The 23,161-nt window shown below is 43.1% G+C and overlaps 1 protein-coding gene across 1 annotated transcript in view; it reads right to left on the bottom strand.

Moving 5' to 3' along the window:
• Positions 1–23,161, bottom strand: part of LOC110499878 (proline-rich transmembrane protein 4) — a 58,609-nt gene that overhangs the window by 23,076 nt on the left and 12,372 nt on the right. The window contains exon 2 of the mRNA XM_036957138.1: positions 21,301–22,794. Within this exon, the coding sequence (XP_036813033.1) occupies positions 21,301–22,690 (1,390 nt within the window). The 5' untranslated portion in view covers positions 22,691–22,794. The remainder of the gene's footprint in view (positions 1–21,300; positions 22,795–23,161) is intronic.

Below are 23,161 nucleotides of genomic sequence, written 5' to 3'. Positions count from 1 at the left end.
GCGTCTTGGTCAGAACAGCTCCCCTGGGCAGAATACGCCCACAACTCGCTTCCTTCGTCTGCAACCGGGCTATCTCCTTTTCAGAGTAGCCTCGGGTACCAGCCTCCGCTGTTCTCATCTCAGTTCGCCGAGTCCAGCGTCCCCTCCGCTCAGGCTTTTGTCCAACGTTGCGAGCGCACCTGGAAGAGGGTCAGGTCTGCACTTTGCCGTTATAGGACGCAGACTGTGAGGGCTGCTAATAAGCGTAGAACTAAGAGTCCTAGATATTGTCGCGGTCAGAGAGTTTGGCTCTCCACTCAGAACCTTCCCCTTAAGACGGCGTCTCGCAAGTTGACCCCGCGGTTCATTGGTCCGTTCCGTATTTCTCGGGTCATTAATCCTGTCGCAGTGCGACTTCTTCTTCCGCGATACCTTCGTCGCGTCCACCCGGTCTTCCATGTCTCTTGTGTTAAGCCCGTTCTTCGCGCCCCCGCTCGTCTTCCCCCCCCCCCCCCCCCATCCTTGTCGAGGGCGCACCCATCTACAGGGTCCGCAGGATTTTGGACATGCGTCCTCGGGGCCGTGGTCACCAGTACCTTGTTGATTGGGAGGGGTACGGTCCGGAGGAGAGGAGTTGGGTTCCCTCTCGGGACGTGCTGGACCGTGCGCTGATCGAGGATTTCCTCCGTTGCCGCCAGGTTTCCTCCTCGAGTGCGCCAGGAGGCGCTCGGTGAGTGGGGGGGTACTGTCATGTTGTCTTGTCTCTGTCCTTTCCCTTCACCCTGTCTCCCTCTGCTGGTCGTGTCAGGTTACCTTTTCTCCCCCGCTTTCCCCCAGCTGTCCCTTGTCTCCTCTAACTACCCATTCACCCCGTTCCCCACCTGTTCCCTTTTTCCCTCTGATTAGGTCCCTATATCTCTCTCTGTTTCTGCTCCTGTCCTTGTCGGATTCTTGTTTGTTTGTTTGTGTCATTCATGCCTGAACCAGACCATCGTCGTGTTACTGTAACCTTGTCCTGTCCTGTCGGAATCTGCCTGTCCGTCTGAGCCTACGTTTTGTTTTCGTCATTAAAGTAACTCTGTTTTGTTAATTCGTTTTTGGGTCCTCATTCACGCACCTTAACAACACTACTGTCTCACTATATACAACCTCAGTTAACTCTATTCAACCCTACACTACTGTCTCTCTATATACAACCTCAGTTAACTCTATTCAACCCTACACTACTGTCTCACTATATACAACCTCAGTTAACTCTATTCAACCCTACACTACTGTCTCACTATATACAACCTCAGTTAACTCTATTCAACCCTACACTACTGTCTCACTATAGTTGATACAACCTCAGTTAACTCTATTCAACCCTACACTACTGTCTCACTATATACAACCTCAGTTAACTCTATTCAACTACACTACTGTCTCACTATATACAACCTCAGTTAACTCTATTCAACCCTACACTACTGTCTCACTATATACAACCTCAGTTAACTCTAATCAACTACACTACTGTCTCACTATATACAACCTCAGTTAACTCTATTCAACTACACTACTGTCTCACTATAGTTGATACAACCTCAGTTAACTCTATTCAACCCTACAGCACTGTCTCTCTATATACAACCTCAGTTAACTCTATTCAACCCTTCACTACTGTCTCACTATATACAACCTCAGTTAACTCTATTCAACCCTACACTACTGTCTCACTATATACAACCTCAGTTAACTCTATTCAACCCTACACTACTGTCTCACTATATACAACCTCAGTTAACTCTATTCAACCCTACACTACTGTCTCACTATAGCTGATACAACCTCAGTTAACTCTTTTCAACTACACTACTGTCTCACTATATACAACCTCAGTTAACTCTGTTCAACTACACTACTGTCTCACTATATACAACCTCAGTTAACTCTATTCAACCCTACATTACTGTCTCACTATAGCTGATACAACCTCAGTTAACTCTATTCAACCCTACACTACTGTCTCACTATATACAACCTCAGTTAACTCTGTTCAACTACACTACTGTCTCACTATATACAACCTCAGTTAACTCTATTCAACCATACACTACTCTCTCACTATAGTTGATACAACCTGAGTTAACTCTATTCAACTACACTACACAACCACACTACTGAGTAACGAGCTCTGCACAAAGTGAGAAGGGGACAGTTAATGAGGTGCTGGTACTCCCACTACACACAAGTGCACATACACATCCTTACCAATGGCAGAGTTCTGTGCTTATTCCCAAACCCCCAAGGGTGCGAACAAGAGAATGCATGCACACACACACACACCTCTCTCTCTTTCTCTCTTTCTCTCTTTCGCTCTCTCTCTCTCTCTCTCTCTCTTTCTCTCTCTCTCTCTCTCTCTTTCTCTCTCTCTCTCTTTCTCTGCACCAAACACAGAGAGGAGCAGGGCTATTAGAACTGTACTCACACTGCTGATACCATTTTGTCTGGTCATCACAATGTTACATAAACCACTATATTAGCACCTCACATGGAAGATCCTGGTGATCAGCTAATGTTAGGGATAATGAGAGAGGGGGGGGTGTTGAGGGCTGTTATCTTCTTATCCTGATGAATATATATCACACTGTGCCTACGTTCTTATAATCATAGCTTATTGTATCCATATAATTTCCTGCTTAGTTATTACCTTTACCTGAACTGATCTGTTCTTACATTGATTGTCTCTAGGTTCTAATGTCCATCTGTCTGTTAGCAGTGCTAAGGTTTATCACTCTCTCCACTCTTAGAGGAGATTCCTAATGTGTGTGTGTATAATGGGTGGCAGGATTATTTATAGATCTTGTTTGTGTACCCTCTTGACTTGGTTTTCTCTCTCTCTGTGTGTGTGGTGTGTGTGTGTGTCCAAGTGCATATTTTTAGGTGCGATTCGCCACAGCTCCAGTATTAAAAGGATCTGGCTCAGTTCCTCTGCTTTGCATGGTTGGACACACAACCACACACACACACACACACACACACACACACACACACACACACACACACACACACACACACACACACACACACACACACACACACACACACACACACACGCACAGAGAGAGAGAGAGAAAGAGACAGGCTGTGAGAAACCCTAGAAACTTCCACAGAGGAATGTTTCATCAGATCTCTGACACCATGCCCAGACCAGACGCCCACGTCCGCCATCGTTCATAAATAGATTTGGTCCCCCTACACCAAACGAGATCACGACATGCAGGTTGAAATATCAAAATATATTAATTTGGGGACAGGTCGAAAAGCATTAAACATTTATGTCAATTTAGCTAGCTTGCGGTTGCCAGCTAATTTGTCCTATTTTGCTAGATTGCTGTTGCTAGCTAATTTGTCCTGGCATATAAACGTTGAGTTGTTATTTTACCTGAAATGCACAAGGTCCTCTACTCTGACAATTAATCCACACATAAACGATCAACCTAATTGTTTTTAGTCATCTCTCCTCCTTCCAGGATTTTTCTTCTTTGGACTTTATGTGGTGATTGGCATCTAACTTTCATAGAATTATCACGACTGACCGACCGACCTCAGTTCATCTCAATCACCCACGTGGGTATAACCAATGAGGAGATGGCATGTGGGTATCTGCTTCTATAAACTAATGAGGAGATGGGAGAGGCAGGACTTGCACCGTGTTCAGCGTCACAAATAGAACTGACTTCTATTTTAGAGCTTGGCAACGCAGATGCGAGCAGTGTGGGTGCAATGACTGAATAACATGTACAGTGGGGCAAAAAAGTATTTAGTCAGCCACCAATTGTGCAAGTTCCCCCACTTAAAAAGATGAGAGAGGCCTGTAATTTTCATCATAGGTACACTTCAACTATGACAGACAAAATTAGGAAAATAAATCCAGAATATCACATTGTAGGATTTTTAATGAATTTATTTGCAAATTATGATGGAAAATAAGTATTTGGTCAATAACAAAAGTTTATCTCAATACTTTGTTATATACCCTTTGTTGGCAATGACAGAGGTCAAACATTTTCTGTAAGTCTTCACAAGGTTTTCACACACTGTTGCTGGTATTTTGGCCCATTCCTCCATGCAGATCTCCTCTAGAGCAGTGATGTTTTGGGGCTGTTGCTGGGCAACACGGACTTTCAACTCCCTCCAAAGATTTTCTATGGGGTTGAGATCTGGAGACTGGCTAGGCCACTCCAGGACCTTGAAATGCTTCTTACGAAGCCACTCCTTCGTTGCCCGGGCGGTGTGTTTGGGATCATTGTCATGCTGAAAGACCCAGCCACATTTCATCTTCAATGCCCTTGCTGATGGAAGGAGGTTTTCACTCAAAATCTCACGATACATGGCCCCATTCATTCTTTCCTTTACACGGATCAGTCGTCATGGACCCTTTGCAGAAAAACAGCACCAACGCATGATGTTTCCACCCCCATGCTTCACAGTAGGTATGGTGTCCTTTGGATGCAACTCAGCATTCTTTGTCCTCCAAACACGACGAGTTGAGTTTTTACCAAAAAGTTATATTTTGGTTTCATCTGACCATATGACATTCTCCCAATCTTCTTCTGGATCATCCAAATGCTCACTAGCAAACTTCAGACGGGCCTGAACATGTACTGGCTTAAGCAGGGGGACACGTCTGGCACTGCAGGATTTGAGTCCCTGGCGGCGTTGTGTGTTTCTGATGATAGGCTTTGTTACTTTGGTCCCAGCTCTCTGCAGATCATTCACTAGGCCCCCCCGTGCGGTTCTGGGATTTTTGCTCACCGTTCTTGTGATCATTTTGACCCCACGGGGTGAGATCTTGTGTGGAGCCCCAGATCGAGGGAGATTATCAGTGGTCTTGTATGTCTTCCATTTCCTAATAATTGCTCCCACAGTTGATTCCTTCAAACCAAGCTGCTTACCTATTGCAGATTCAGTCTTCCCAGCCTGGTGCAGGTCTACAATTTTGTTTCTAGTGTCCTTTGACAGCTCTTTGGTCTTGGCCATAGTGGAGTTTGGAGTGTGACTGTTTGAGGTTGTGGACAGGTGTCTGTTATACTGATAAGTTCAAACAGGTGCCATTAATACAGGTAACGAGTGGAGGACAGAGGAGCCTCTTAAAGAAGAAGTTACAGGTCTGTGAGAGCCAGAAATCTTGCTTGTTTGTAGGTGACCAAATACTTATTTTCGACCATTATTTGCAAATAAATTCATTAAAAATCCTACAATGTGATTTTCTGGATTTTTTTTCTCATTTTGTCTGTCATAGTTGAAGTGTACCTATGATGAAAATTACAGGCCTCTCTCATCTTTTTAAGTGGGAGAACTTGCACAATTGGTGGCTGACTAAATACTTTTTTGCCCCACTGTATGTGTACATTTATTTTGCAACGCACGCGACATAGGCCGTGTGGTCAGCATGTGAGACTTCACCCTCCAAGGTGCATGATGTCTGGCAGACCAATTGACCCTTTGCTAAGCCCCGCCCCAACATTTTTGGCAACCAATCGCAGCACTCCAATGGATAGCAACTGTCGTTGAGTCCAACGCCTCGGACAAGCTCACGTTTAAATCTCATGAAAGCCAGTGAGGCCTTCATGAGGCCTTTTTCTTCGAAAAAGGTTAACCCTAAACCTAACTAACTGAACAGTGGACCAGGAGTATCCTACTTGCAACTGTGATTCCTGAAATGCAGAGCCAGTTGATGGAGTATTTTTCAATTCTGAAATTATACTTTTGTTATATTGTTTGCTAGCTCAGCTGATTAGTTAGCTCTGTCTGATTGGCCACCAAATAATGATATTGCTAGCTAGCCACTTAATATAACTTGTTTTCTAGCTAAGTTAAGCTAGCTAAGTTAGCAATGACATGAATACAACTTTCATCTGCTGCCGACATCAGGATACCAGAGCACTATACTAGAGCACTATACTAGAGCACTATACTAGAGCACTATACTAGAGCACTAAACTTAGAGCACTATACTAGAGCACTATACTAGAGCACTATACTAGAGCACTATACTAGAGCACTATACTAGAGCACTATACTAGAGCACTAAACTTAGAGCACTATTTAGCTCCAAAAGAGGTTATAGCTTTGACTGCATGCTGACAGTGAATTCAGAGCCATTCAGTGACTAGCTACACGACAAACATCATTTTACCAGGTTCCTGTGAAGCACTTGTAATTAAAGTCCACCACAACATACTGTACCCAAGAGTTTCATTTCATTGTGTATTAGAAACACAGCGTGAGATCATTGTGATGGGATTTCGCCAGTGGTTGATCAGGCAGTATAATTCTGCTCTCACTTCTGCCAGCATACACTATTTAATCTCCATCACTGTCATACACACACACACACACACACACACATATGGAGTTAAGAGTGATGAGAAATTGAAGCCGTTAGGATAGGAGGGTGAAGAGAGACAGACAGTCATATTAGGTTTCATTAAAACTGGATATAGCTACAATACCTCATCCTCCAATTTCCTGCCCTTCCCACTCTTGCTCAATGCAATCAGAATATTGCATCACTGTGCACAGGCTTATTGGGTTAGTTTAGTAGACTTCATACTAATGGGGTTATGTTGCATTCTCTAAATGTATATTTCAATGAGTATTAGTAGTAACCTTGGGCGATGAAATGTGTGTATGTTTGCCTGATCAACAGTCTACTCCCTCAATTTACATTTTGGACCAAACAAACACATGAGCCTCGTGATGCACAGGATGGCAACGGCTAATCAGGGTTACCGTGGTAACACAGTGGTGGCATGTTAGCCGACGATGTCGGGTCTAACGCTGGGTTCAAGTAATTTCCCCAGAGCTGCCGTGCTTCAAAGTAGAGAAACAAACAGGCTAAACCACGCAGTTTATTAAAACATGTGGGTTGAATCACCTCGGGGTTGCTTCGTGGTCTATTTGTGATTGAAGAGATTGACCATACTGTACTGCATTTCTGACCCCGGCTGACCTCCACGGTCTGAATTGCCATTGGTGCTTTTAAGAGCATCTAAATGAAATCAGCCACGGTTCAAATCACATGGTTGATGTGAAAATAGATCTAGCTATATATATGTGTAAAACCACTAATCAATCCAACCATTGAAATTACATTGGTTCAAGGCCTCCCGAGTGGCGCAGTGGTCTAAGGCACTGCATCGCAGTGATTCTGGGTTCATGTCCAGAATCTGTGGCAGCCGGCCGCGACCGGGAGACCCATGGAGCGGTGCACAATTGACCCAGTGTCGTCTGGGTTAGGGGAGGGTTTGGCTGGCAGGGATGTCCCTGTCCCATCGCACACCAGCAACTCCTGTGGTGGGCCGGGTGCAGTGCACGCTGAGACGGTCGCCAGGTGTACGGTGTTTCCTCCGACACATTGGTGCGGCTGGCTTTCGGGTTAATTGGGCAATGTGTCAAGAAGTAGTGCGGCTTGGTTGGGTTGTGTTCCGGAGGAACGAAGGGTTCTCGACCTTCGCCCCTCCCGAGTCTGTACGGGAGTTGCAGCGATGAAACCAGACTGTAACTACCAATTGGGATACCAGGAAATTGGGGAGAAAAAGGGCTAAAAAATAAATAAATGATACATTGGTTCTGCTATAAGTCCTACGGCTGTCCTACGGCTGTGTTGTATGGTATCTACAGTGCCACTGTATCATAAGCAGGTAGTTATGGAGTGTGTATGGTTTAGTCCATTAGGCCATTAGTGTTGATGATAATGGTAATGTAGGGACAGGTAAAGGTAAAGGGGTAATCTGTTTTGGGGGGGAAATGAGTGGAGATGGGGATCTAAAGCAATTGCCGCGATGGGTTTAAAGAGACTAATTTATCATCCCCCACACCTCCTCAGCCACAACCCCCCTTCTCCTCCTTTACTCAAGCCTTTCTTTACCCCCTCCTCCACTTCCCTCTTATCTCATTGACCTTGCTTTGCTCTCTGCAGCTGGAGTGTGTCTTTGAAAGGAATGAGATTGGCATAGTGTTACTGTACACACACACACACACACACACACACCCGTCAAGGGCGAAGGTGACACAGCAAGCGTATTCTGAATCAATGGAAGCTCATTGGTTTTGGTTGTGATTTGCACGTCTCAGTGAAAAACATTGAAAAGTTGTGCCTTACTTACACCTCTCTGAAACAGAAGGATTTGACGGGTGGACATTCTCCTTCATACCCGAGGGATAGGGGATAATGTATTATAGTACCGGGTGTCCTGCACTCTTTTCACATTTAAATCTCCGCTGGGGGTGATTGGCGACGTAGGAGGTTCACTTGTTTTTCGCTGCAGGATTCTGCACAAGACAAATGCATAGATTGTATCTGCACTGGAACAGAAGGAAATAGCAGAGTTCTCTCCCTCCCCAGTTTTCATCCCTGCTTTGATAATCACCAGCATCATCCCTACAGAGACATTTTAGCCCTCCACAACCACCCTTACAGGAGGAGGATAGGAGGGTGGATGGCTGGAGGGAGGGAGGGAGGGAGGGAGGGAGGGAGGGTGGATGGATGGATGGATGGATGGATGGAGGGAGGGAGGGAGGGAGGGAGGGGTGGATGGATGGCTGGAGGGAGGGAGGGAGGGAGGGAGGGAGGGAGGGAGGGAGGGAGGGAGGGAGGGAGGGAGGGAGGGAGGGAGGGAGGGAGGGAGGGAGGGAGGGTGGATGGATGGATGGATGGCTGGACGGAGGGAGGGAGGGAAGGAGGGTGGATGGATGGCTGGAGGGAGGGAGGGAGGGAGGGAGGGAAGGAGGGTGGATGGATGGATGGATGGCTGGACGGAGGGAGGGAAGGAGGGTGGATGGATGGCTGGAGGGAGGGAGGGTAGACAGGGAGAGGGGGAGCCTAAATGACGAGGCGCATGTTCAGCATCCATGAACAGGGGATGTGGAGGAGAAAGGAGCGGATGGTCCCATAGGATTGGGGTTTGCTGTTGGAATACTGATACAGACCACAGAGTATTCCCTCCTACACTCTTAGAACAAAAAAGGTGCTATTTAAAACCTTCTTCGGATGTCCTAATAGGATAACCCTTTGAGGAACCCTTTTTGGATCCAGGTAGAACCCTTTTGGGTTCTATTTAGAACCCTTTCCACTGAGGGTTCTACCTGAAACCAAAAATGGTTTCTCTTATGGGGAAAGCCGAAGAACCTTTTTGTACTTTCCATCCAACCGGTTGACTTTATCTGCACACTGTCTGTCATACCGTGCAGAAACCGGGCCAGAGCACAACACAGTCATAATACAACACAACACAGTCATAATACAACACAACACAGTCATAATAGTAACTAAACAGCAGCCCTGGAGACAACACAGTCATAATACAACACAACACAGTCATAATAGTAACTAAACAGCAGCCCTGGACACAACACAGTCATAATAGTAACTAAACAGCAGCCCTGGAGACAACACAGTCATAATACAACACAACACAGTCATAATAGTAACTAAACAGCAGCCCTGGAGACAACACAGTCATAATAGTAACTAAACAGTAGCCCTGGAGACAACACAGTCATAATAGTAACTAAACAGCAGCCCTGGAGACAACACAGTCATAATAGTAACTAAACAGCAGCCCTGGACACAACACAGTCATAATGCAACACAACACAGTCATAATAGTAACTAAACAGCAGCCCTGGAGACAACACAGTCATAATAGTAACTAAACAGCAGCCCTGGAGACAACACAGTCATAATACAACACAACACAGTCATAATAGTAACTAAACAGCAGCCCTGGAGACAACACAGTCATAATAGTAACTAAACAGCAGCCCTGGACACAACACAGTCATAATAGTAACTAAACAGCAGCCCTGGAGACAACACAGTCATAATACAACACAACACAGTCATAATACAACACAACACAGTCATAATAGTAACTAAACAGCAGCCCTGGAGACAACACAGTCATAATACAACACAACACAGTCATAATACAACACAACACAGTCATAATAGTAACTAAACAGCAGCCCTGGAGACAACACAGTCATAATAGTAACTAAACAGCAGCCCTGGACACAACACAGTCATAATAGTAACTAAACAGCAGCCCTGGAGACAACACAGTCATAATACAACACAACACAGTCATAATACAACACAACACAGTCATAATAGTAACTAAACAGCAGCCCTGGAGACAACACAGTCATAATAGTAACTAAACAGCAGCCCTGGACACAACACAGTCATAATAGTAACTAAACAGCAGCCCTGGAGACAACACAGTCATAATACAACACAAATCAGTCATAATAGTAACTAAACAGCAGCCCTGGAGACAACACAGTCATAATAGTAACTAAACAGCAGCCCTGGACACAACACAGTCATAATAGTAACTAAACAGCAGCCCTGGAGACAACACAGTCATAATAGTAACTAAACAGCAGCCCTGGAGACAACACAGTCATAATACAACACAACACAGTCATAATACAACACAACACAGTCATAATAGTAACTAAACAGCAGCCCTGGACACAACACAGTCATAATACAACACAACACAGTCATAATAGTAACTAAACAGCAGCCCTGGAGACAACACAGTCATAATACAACACAACACAGTCATAATAGTAACTAAACAGCAGCCCTGGACACAACACAGTCATAATAGTAACTAAACAGCAGCCCTGGAGACAACACAGTCATAATACAACACAACACAGTCATAATAGTAACTAAACAGCAGCCCTGGAGACAACACAGTCATAATACAACACAACACAGTCATAATAGTAACTAAACAGCAGGCCTGGACACAACACAGTCATAATACAACACAACACAGTCATAATAGTAACTAAACAGCAGCCCTGGAGACAACACAGTCATAATAGTAACTAAACAGCAGCCCTGGACACAACACAGTCATAATAGTAACTAAACAGCAGCCCTGGACACAACACAGTCATAATAGTAACTAAACAGCAGCCCTGGAGACAACACAGTCATAATACAACACAACACAGTCATAATAGTAACTAAACAGCAGCCCTGGACACAACACAGTCATAATAGTAACTAAACAGCAGCCCTGGACACAACACAGTCATAATACAACACAACACAGTCATAATAGTAACTAAACAGCAGCCCTGGACACAACACAGTCATAATAGTAACTAAACAGCAGCCCTGGAGACAACACAGTCATAACACAACACAGTCATAATAGTAACTAAACAGCAGCCCTGGAGACAACACAGTCATAATAGTAACTAAACAGCAGCCCTGGACACAACACAGTCATAATAGTAACTAAACAGCAGCCCTGGAGACAACACAGTCATAATACAACACAACACAGTCATAATAGTAACTAAACAGCAGCCCTGGAGACAACACAGTCATAATACAACACAACACAGTCATAATACAACACAACACAGTCATAATAGTAACTAAACAGCAGCCCTGGACACAACACAGTCATAATACAACACAACACAGTCATAATAGTAACTAAACAGCAGCCCTGGAGACAACACAGTCATAATACAACACAACACAGTCATAATAGTAACTAAACAGCAGCCCTGGACACAACACAGTCATAATAGTAACTAAACAGCAGCCCTGGACACAACACAGTCATAATAGTAACTAAACAGCAGCCCTGGAGACAACACAGTCATAATAGTAACTAAACAGCAGCCCTGGAGACAACACAGTCATAATACAACACAACACAGTCATAATAGTAACTAAACAGCAGCCCTGGACACAACACAGTCATAATACAACACAACACAGTCATAATACAACACAACACAGTCATAATAGTAACTAAACAGCAGCCCTGGACACAACACAGTCATAATACAACACAACACAGTCATAATAGTAACTAAACAGCAGCCCTGGAGACAACACAGTCATAATACAACACAACACAGTCATAATAGTAACTAAACAGCAGCCCTGGAGACAACACAGTCATAATACAACACAACACAGTCATAATAGTAACTAAACAGCAGCCCTGGAGACAACACAGTCATAATACAACACAACACAGTCATAATAGTAACTAAACAGCAGCCCTGGACACAACACAGTCATAATACAACACAACACAGTCATAATACAACACAACACAGTCATAATAGTAACTAAACAGCAGCCCTGGACACAACACAGTCATAATACAACACAACACAGTCATAATACAACACAACACAGTCATAATAGTAACTAAACAGCAGCCCTGGACACAACACAGTCATAATACAACACAACACAGTCATAATACAACACAACACAGTCATAATAGTAACTAAACAGCAGCCCTGGAGACAACACAGTCATAATACAACACAACACAGTCATAATAGTAACTAAACAGCAGCCCTGGACACAACACAGTCATAATACAACACAACACAGTCATAATACAACACAACACAGTCATAATAGTAACTAAACAGCAGCCCTGGAGACAACACAGTCATAATACAACACAACACAGTCATAATACAACACAACACAGTCATAATAGTAACTAAACAGCAGCCCTGGAGACAACACAGTCATAATACAACACAACACAGTCATAATAGTAACTAAACAGCAGCCCTGGACACAACACAGTCATAATACAACACAACACAGTCATAATACAACACAACACAGTCATAATAGTAACTAAACAGCAGCCCTGGAGACAACACAGTCATAATACAACACAACACAGTCATAATAGTAATTAAACAGCAGCCCTGGACACAACACAGTCATAATACAACACAACACAGTCATAATAGTAACTAAACAGCAGCCCTGGAGACAACACAGTCATAATACAACACAACACAGTCATAATAGTAACTAAACAGCAGCCCTGGAGACAACACAGTCATAATACAACACAACACAGTCATAATAGTAACTAAACAGCAGCCCTGGAGACAACACAGTCATAATACAACACAACACAGTCATAATAGTAACTAAACAGCAGACCTGGAGACAACACAGTCATAATACAACACAACACAGTCATAATAGTAACTAAACAGCAGCCCTGGAGACAACACAGTCATAATACAACACAACACAGTCATAATAGTAACTAAACAGCAGCCCTGGAGACAACACAGTCATAATACAACACAACACAGTCATAATAGTAACTAAACAGCAGCCCTGGACACAACACAGTCATAATACAACACAACACAGTCATAATACAACACAACACAGTCATAATAGTAACTAAACAGCAGCCCTGGACACAACACAGTCATAATACAACACAACACAGTCATAATACAACACAACACAGTCATAATAGTAACTAAACAGCAGCCCTGGACACAACACAGTCATAATACAACACAACACAGTCATAATACAACACAACACAGTCATAATAGTAACTAAACAGCAGCCCTGGAGACAACACAGTCATAATACAACACAACACAGTCATAATAGTAACTAAACAGCAGCCCTGGACACAACACAGTCATAATACAACACAACACAGTCATAATACAACACAACACAGTCATAATAGTAACTAAACAGCAGCCCTGGAGACAACACAGTCATAATACAACACAACACAGTCATAATACAACACAACACAGTCATAATAGTAACTAAACAGCAGCCCTGGAGACAACACAGTCATAATACAACACAACACAGTCATAATAGTAACTAAACAGCAGCCCTGGACACAACACAGTCATAATACAACACAACACAGTCATAATACAACACAACACAGTCATAATAGTAACTAAACAGCAGCCCTGGAGACAACACAGTCATAATACAACACAACACAGTCATAATAGTAATTAAACAGCAGCCCTGGACACAACACAGTCATAATACAACACAACACAGTCATAATAGTAACTAAACAGCAGCCCTGGAGACAACACAGTCATAATACAACACAACACAGTCATAATAGTAACTAAACAGCAGCCCTGGAGACAACACAGTCATAATACAACACAACACAGTCATAATAGTAACTAAACAGCAGCCCTGGAGACAACACAGTCATAATACAACACAACACAGTCATAATAGTAACTAAACAGCAGACCTGGAGACAACACAGTCATAATACAACACAACACAGTCATAATAGTAACTAAACAGCAGCCCTGGAGACAACACAGTCATAATACAACACAACACAGTCATAATAGTAACTAAACAGCAGCCCTGGAGACAACACAGTCATAATACAACACAACACAGTCATAATAGTAACTAAACAGCAGCCCTGGAGACAACACAGTCATAATAGTAACTAAACAGCAGCCCTGGACACAACACAGTCATAATACAACACAACACAGTCATAATACAACACAACACAGTCATAATAGTAACTAAACAGCAGCCCTGGACACAACACAGTCATAATAGTAACTAAACAGCAGCCCTGGAGACAACACAGTCATAATAGTAACTAAACAGCAGCCCTGGACACAACACAGTCATAATACAACACAACACAGTCATAATACAACACAACACAGTCATAATAGTAACTAAACAGCAGCCCTGGAGACAACACAGTCATAATAGTAACTAAACAGCAGCCCTGGACACAACACAGTCATAATACAACACAACACAGTCATAATACAACACAACACAGTCATAATAGTAACTAAACAGCAGCCCTGGACACAACACAGTCATAATACAACACAACACAGTCATAATAGTAACTAAACAGCAGCCCTGGAGACAACACAGTCATAATACAACACAACACAGTCATAATAGTAACTAAACAGCAGCCCTGGAGACAACACAGTCATAATACAACACAACACAGTCATAATAGTAACTAAACAGCAGCCCTGGAGACAACACAGTCATAATACAACACAACACAGTCATAATAGTAACTAAACAGCAGCCCTGGACACAACACAGTCATAATACAACACAACACAGTCAAAATACAACACAACACAGTCATAATAGTAACTAAACAGCAGCCCTGGACACAACACAGTCATAATACAACACAACACAGTCATAATACAACACAACACAGTCATAATAGTAACTAAACAGCAGCCCTGGACACAACACAGTCATAATACAACACAACACAGTCATAATATAACACAACACAGTCATAATAGTAACTAAACAGCAGCCCTGGAGACAACACAGTCATAATACAACACAACACAGTCATAATAGTAACTAAACAGCAGCCCTGGACACAACACAGTCATAATACAACACAACACAGTCATAATACAACACAACACAGTCATAATAGTAACTAAACAGCAGCCCTGGAGACAACACAGTCATAATACAACACAACACAGTCATAATAGTAACTAAACAGCAGCCCTGGACACAACACAGTCATAATACAACACAACACAGTCATAATACAACACAACACAGTCATAATAGTAACTAAACAGCAGCCCTGGAGACAACACAGTCATAATACAACACAACACAGTCATAATAGTAATTAAACAGCAGCCCTGGACACAACACAGTCATAATACAACACAACACAGTCATAATAGTAACTAAACAGCAGCCCTGGAGACAACACAGTCATAATACAACACAACACAGTCATAATAGTAACTAAACAGCAGCCCTGGAGACAACACAGTCATAATACAACACAACACAGTCATAATAGTAACTAAACAGCAGCCCTGGAGACAACACAGTCATAATACAACACAACACAGTCATAATAGTAACTAAACAGCAGCCCTGGAGACAACACAGTCATAATACAACACAACACAGTCATAATAGTAACTAAACAGCAGCCCTGGAGACAACACAGTCATAATACAACACAACACAGTCATAATAGTAACTAAACAGCAGCCCTGGAGACAACACAGTCATAATACAACACAACACAGTCATTATACAACACAACACAGTCATAATACAACACAACACAGTCATAATAGTAACTAAACAGCAGCCCTGGAGACAACACAGTCATAATAGTAACTAAACAGCAGCCCTGGACACAACACAGTCATAATACAACACAACACAGTCATAATACAACACAACACAGTCATAATAGTAACTAAACAGCAGCCCTGGAGACAACACAGTCATAATAGTAACTAAACAGCAGCCCTGGAGACAACACAGTCATAATAGTAACTAAACAGCAGCCCTGGACACAACACAGTCATAATACAACACAACACAGTCATAATACAACACAACACAGTCATAATAGTAACTAAACAGCAGCCCTGGAGACAACACAGTCATAATAGTAACTAAACAGCAGCCCTGGACACAACACAGTCATAATACAACACAACACAGTCATAATACAACACAACACAGTCATAATAGTAACTAAACAGCAGCCCTGGACACAACACAATCATAATACAACACAACACAGTCATAATAGTAACTAAACAGCAGCCCTGGAGACAACACAGTCATAATACAACACAACACAGTCATAATAGTAACTAAACAGCAGCCCTGGAGACAACACAGTCATAATACAACACAACACAGTCATAATAGTAACTAAACAGCAGCCCTGGAGACAACACAGTCATAATACAACACAACACAGTCATAATAGTAACTAAACAGCAGCCCTGGAGACAACACAGTCATAATACAACACAACACAGTCATAATAGTAACTAAACAGCAGCCCTGGACACAACACAGTCATAATACAACACAACACAGTCATAATACAACACAACACAGTCATAATAGTAACTAAACAGCAGCCCTGGACACAACACAGTCATAATACAACACAACACAGTCATAATACAACACAACACAGTCATAATAGTAACTAAACAGCAGCCCTGGAGACAACACAGTCATAATACAACACAACACAGTCATAATAGTAACTAAACAGCAGCCCTGGACACAACACAGTCATAATAGTAACTAAACAGCAGCCCTGGAGACAACACAGTCATAATACAACACAACACAGTCATAATAGTAACTAAACAGCAGCCCTGGAGACAACACAGTCATAATACAACACAACACAGTCATAATAGTAACTAAACAGCAGGCCTGGACACAACACAGTCATAATACAACACAACACAGTCATAATAGTAACTAAACAGCAGCCCTGGACACAACACAGTCATAATACAACACAACACAGTCATAATACAACACAACACAGTCATAATAGTAACTAAACAGCAGCCCTGGACACAACACAGTCATAATACAACACAACACAGTCATAATACAACACAACACAGTCATAATAGTAACTAAACAGCAGCCCTGGACACAACACAGTCATAATACAACACAACACAGTCATAATACAACACAACACAGTCATAATAGTAACTAAACAGCAGCCCTGGAGACAACACAGTCATAATACAACACAACACAGTCATAATAGTAACTAAACAGCAGCCCTGGACACAACACAGTCATAATACAACACAACACAGTCATAATACAACACAACACAGTCATAATAGTAACTAAACAGCAGCCCTGGAGACAACACAGTCATAATACAACACAACACAGTCATAATACAACACAACACAGTCATAATAGTAACTAAACAGCAGCCCTGGAGACAACACAGTCATAATACAACACAACACAGTCATAATAGTAACTAAACAGCAGCCCTGGACACAACACAGTCATAATACAACACAACACAGTCATAATACAACACAACACAGTCATAATAGTAACTAAACAGCAGCCCTGGAGACAACACAGTCATAATACAACACAACACAGTCATAATAGTAATTAAACAGCAGCCCTGGACACAACACAGTCATAATACAACACAACACAGTCATAATAGTAACTAAACAGCAGCCCTGGAGACAACACAGTCATAATACAACACAACACAGTCATAATAGTAACTAAACAGCAGCCCTGGAGACAACACAGTCATAATACAACACAACACAGTCATAATAGTAACTAAACAGCAGCCCTGGAGACAACACAGTCATAATAGTAACTAAACAGCAGCCCTGGAGACAACACAGTCATAATAGTAACTAAACAGCAGCCCTGGACACAACACAGTCATAATACAACACAACACAGTCATAATACAACACAACACAGTCATAATAGTAACTAAACAGCAGCCCTGGACACAACACAGTCATAATAGTAACTAAACAGCAGCCCTGGACACAACACAGTCATAATACAACACAACACAGTCATAATACAACACAACACAGTCATAATAGTAACTAAACAGCAGCCCTGGACACAACACAATCATAATACAACACAACACAGTCATAATAGTAACTAAACAGCAGCCCTGGAGACAACACAGTCATAATACAACACAACACAGTCATAATAGTAACTAAACAGCAGCCCTGGAGACAACACAGTCATAATACAACACAACACAGTCATAATAGTAACTTAACAGCAGCCCTGGAGACAACACAGTCATAATACAACACAACACAGTCATAATAGTAACTAAACAGCAGCCCTGGACACAACACAGTCATAATACAACACAACACAGTCATAATACAACACAACACAGTCATAATAGTAACTAAACAGCAGCCCTGGACACAACACAGTCATAATACAACACAACACAGTCATAATACAACACAACACAGTCATAATAGTAACTAAACAGCAGCCCTGGACACAACACAGTCATAATACAACACAACACAGTCATAATACAACACAACACAGTCATAATAGTAACTAAACAGCAGCCCTGGAGACAACACAGTCATAATACAACACAACACAGTCATAATAGTAACTAAACAGCAGCCCTGGACACAACACAGTCATAATACAACACAACACAGTCATAATACAACACAACACAGTCATAATAGTAACTAAACAGCAGCCCTGGAGACAACACAGTCATAATACAACACAACACAGTCATAATACAACACAACACAGTCATAATAGTAACTAAACAGCAGCCCTGGAGACAACACAGTCATAATACAACACAACACAGTCATAATAGTAACTAAACAGCAGCCCTGGACACAACACAGTCATAATACAACACAACACAGTCATAATACAACACAACACAGTCATAATAGTAACTAAACAGCAGCCCTGGAGACAACACAGTCATAATACAACACAACACAGTCATAATAGTAATTAAACAGCAGCCCTGGACACAACACAGTCATAATACAACACAACACAGTCATAATAGTAACTAAACAGCAGCCCTGGAGACAACACAGTCATAATACAACACAACACAGTCATAATAGTAACTAAACAGCAGCCCTGGAGACAACACAGTCATAATACAACACAACACAGTCATAATAGTAACTAAACAGCAGCCCTGGAGACAACACAGTCATAATACAACACAACACAGTCATAATAGTAACTAAACAGCAGCCCTGGAGACAACACAGTCATAAAACAACACAACACAGTCATAATAGTAACTAAACAGCAGCCCTGGAGACAACACAGTCATAATACAACACAACACAGTCATAATACAACACAACACAGTCATAATACAACACAACACAGTCATAATAGTAACTAAACAGCAGCCCTGGAGACAACACAGTCATAATAGTAACTAAACAGCAGCCCTGGACACAACACAGTCATAATACAACACAACACACAACACACTATATTTCACATAGGGGACATCTAGATATAGAAAAACAATGCATCGGTGTACTGATTCAAAATCAGAACACATACAAATACTTAACAGATCCAAATTTTGCACATGACCAAAAATATCCTAAAACGCTGCGTACTACCACAGCTATCCCTAGACATAACGAACGAAACGAAAGCTGCCAATGGGATTCTCCTCCAAAGTTGTGCTCATGCCCAGACACAACACAGTGTGCTGTGTTGCAGTAAACACAACCAAATAAACTATTCTTCTCACTATCGCTCATCCGTATATTCATCAAAGATAATCAGTCCCTCAGGATTGTTGCTGATATTTGCAGGCTAAGGTGCTTGATTTAGCTGCAGCAACTCTGACATTCTGCACTGATTCTGTCTAATTTATTGTGAAACAGAGCTGAGGAGGGAAAATGTTTGTTGACGTGTCGGTTGATTGAACCATATTATGCAGTAAATGTACGGGTGGTGATTGGTTGAAAATGTGTGCCTTCTTTTTGTACTGCGGCGATGGGTCAGTGTTATGCGATAACATTGCGGTGATTCGACTGTTTTATGCAAAAATAGTGCAGTGATTGGTCAAATTTGGTCAAATGTCCCTGGGAACTGTTGATTTTTCCAAAACATTTGCGATCGGGGAATCCTGTAGGGACTGACTGACGGCATGTCAAGTGGCAACATTAAAAGGCGTTACGGGGTTTATGCACCAACGATATGCTTATGCTCTCTATCATACGTAGTTGGCTTTTAGTAATGGTGTGCTGAAAGTGACAGAAATGTGTAATGATGATGATAATTGCATACATTCCAGTGCATAGATATATGCAATAGTAGGCCCCTGTACCATTCTACACAGCCTTCTGGTTGGCCATAATCGTCTCATCATTGTATCACCTGACCTTTGACCCTCCTATGATTGATGCGCCTGTACGGGGGGGGGGGGGGGGGGCTTCCTGAGGTTTATTATGAATACAGACTCCAGACAGAGCCAGCGTCGCTACAGTGGCGGTGGGGGTTGGCGCCGGGCTACTCCCTCAATGTCATGTGAAAGTGATACTAACTACCCCCCCCCCCCCCCCCCACACACACACTACAGTACCTCTCTCTCCTCCCCCACCCCTTCAGGCACAGTGGAGCGTTCCAATATCATCTGTTTATAAAAAATAAAACAACCACTGCATCATTTTTAGGGTCTGTTCTAAAGAGGGCGAATTGCGTCTTTCCTTCCTTCCGATCTTCCTTCCTTGGAGTGATCATGTATGATAGGGACATGATAGGGGACAGTGTGGTTTCCACTACTTTGCGTTCACCAAGTGATTATCTCAAGGAAGGAGAATAATAAAGATGCAAAAGAGATGTAAGTATTTGAACTGGGACTTGGGCTATATTAGCTAGAGAGAGGTTTGTGGCGACTCATGGCTGCCATTTCAGAGATGCCATCCATCATTCACTTTCTTCAGCCTTTTTCTTGAACAGACTGAAGACCCCCATTTGGTTTGAATGATTGATCACATCCATTGATTGTCATTTAGCCTGCCCATCACTAATACTAAATCAATATGTCTGTTGATGTGTTGGAGACTTACCTCCGGGTGTTGGTGAGTTAACCCTTAGTGTTCTATCGTCTGTCCTGGTGGTGGTGTTTGCTCCCAGTCGTTCCTCCACAGGCCCTGCTTTGGCCTCGGAATCACTCAGGTCTGGTGAACTCTGACTTGGCTGAGTTTCGGTGACCGGGGCCTCTTTAGTTCCAATGTCGGTGCTTACGGTCGAGGCCAGACGTCTTGTGGTGACCCTGGTTTGTGGGGAAATGGGTGGGGTGCCAGAGTCAAAGGGTTGTCTGGTCAGTGTGGCCTCTACCTGTGTTAGGTTGACGGTGATCCTTGGTGGAGTTGTGACCAGGGTTGTGGGGACTGTGGTTTGTGGGGACGTTAGGTATGGGACAGAGGCTGTGAGAGGGTCACCCTGGGGAACTAGTTCATTTTGGATCTTCGTTTCCTTGGGGAAAGATTTAGTGGTGACCTTCCAACTGTGCTTTGGCGTTTGGGACGTTTCTGTTGACAGGTATGTGTGTGTTATTGTCTTTGGCAGTATGTTTGTGCTGGTGAGACTATCGGAGGATATATCAACCCCCTGTGACATAGAAATAGAGGATATGGAATCTAAGACAGCGGTTATAGAATCTAAGATATCTTGGGTGTTTGGTTGTGTGTTCTTGTTAGGAGTGACTGTCTGTGGGTTTGTTACTGTTCTTATCTCAGTGGAGCTGGGGTGACCTTCAGTCCAAGAGGTGATGGTGGAGGACTGAGGGCTTTTATTAATACCCTCCTCCACAGACCCTGAATGTCCCGGTGAATTCTCAGGCTCTGTTCGTCCCTCCGTTCGTCCCTCCGTTCGTCCCTCTGTTGGTCCCTCTGTTGGTCCCTTTGACAGTTCCTCTGTTGGTCCCTCTGTCGGTCTCTCTATCAGTCCCTTTGACAGTTCCTCCGTTCGTCCCTCCGTTTGTCTCTCTGTTGGTCCCTCTGTTGGTCCCTCTGTCGGTCTCTCTATCAGTCCCTTTGACAGTTCCTCCGTTCGTCCCTCCGTTTGTCTCTCTGTTGGTCCCTCTGTTGGTCCCTCTGTCGGTCTCTCTATCAGTCCCTTTGACAGTCCCTCTGTTGGTCCCTCTGTCGGTCTCTCTATCAGTCCCTTTGACAGTTCCTTTGTTGGTCCCTCTGATGGTGTGGTCCTTTGGGGCCCTGCATTCTTAGTCTGTGACTTCCCTCCAAACGGGTTGAGCGAAGAAAACGGAAACGACGGCGCCGCCGGGAGTGATGGCAAAATGGACAAGCTGGGCCAATAGGACCATCCCTTACTGGCAGGCGGTCCTGTCGGCTTCGTAAGATCCGCCTCTTCATCCGCAAACACCGTCGTGTGGAGAAGAATGGCGAGGAGAGAGCACCATAAGCACAAAGCCATCATCCGGTGAAGGTGATGCATGTTGCCGACAGTGAAGCGGAGCGGCTAGTTAGGCACCGGTCACATACTGTCCTCCATTCCCCGGGCCCCCTAGGGCACGTTGGCTCGCTCTCCTGTGAAGTGACCTAAAACACAGATGCACACAGGACATTGAGTGACATACTTTCACTTTATCACAGTACAGTTAGTTTGACTTGATACATGGATATGTGTTGTTGAGCTGAAATGTGTCTGCTGGCTTGTTTTTACTGGAGAGGTTATTTAAACGGGACGTTTCTGCTCTGTTTCATTTCGTGCTTGACCTGTTTTTTGTCTGTTTTTCCAGAGAATATAATATCACATGTTGATGATATTATACGACCCACAATACAGCAGGGCAGCCATTAAAATGGACTGCTGAAGTTAGCAGGCCGGGAAAATGTTGTCCACCACAAACCGCCACAAGAACGACGGTGTTATTGGACACATATACTTAGTGGTGTCAGATTCTGA

The sequence above is a fragment of the Oncorhynchus mykiss genome, chromosome 21, assembly GCF_013265735.2.
Source record: "Oncorhynchus mykiss isolate Arlee chromosome 21, USDA_OmykA_1.1, whole genome shotgun sequence".
Taxonomy (NCBI): domain Eukaryota; kingdom Metazoa; phylum Chordata; class Actinopteri; order Salmoniformes; family Salmonidae; genus Oncorhynchus; species Oncorhynchus mykiss.
The sequence above is the reverse complement of the archived record's forward strand: the minus strand, read 5'-3'. Positions and strand labels throughout refer to the sequence as shown.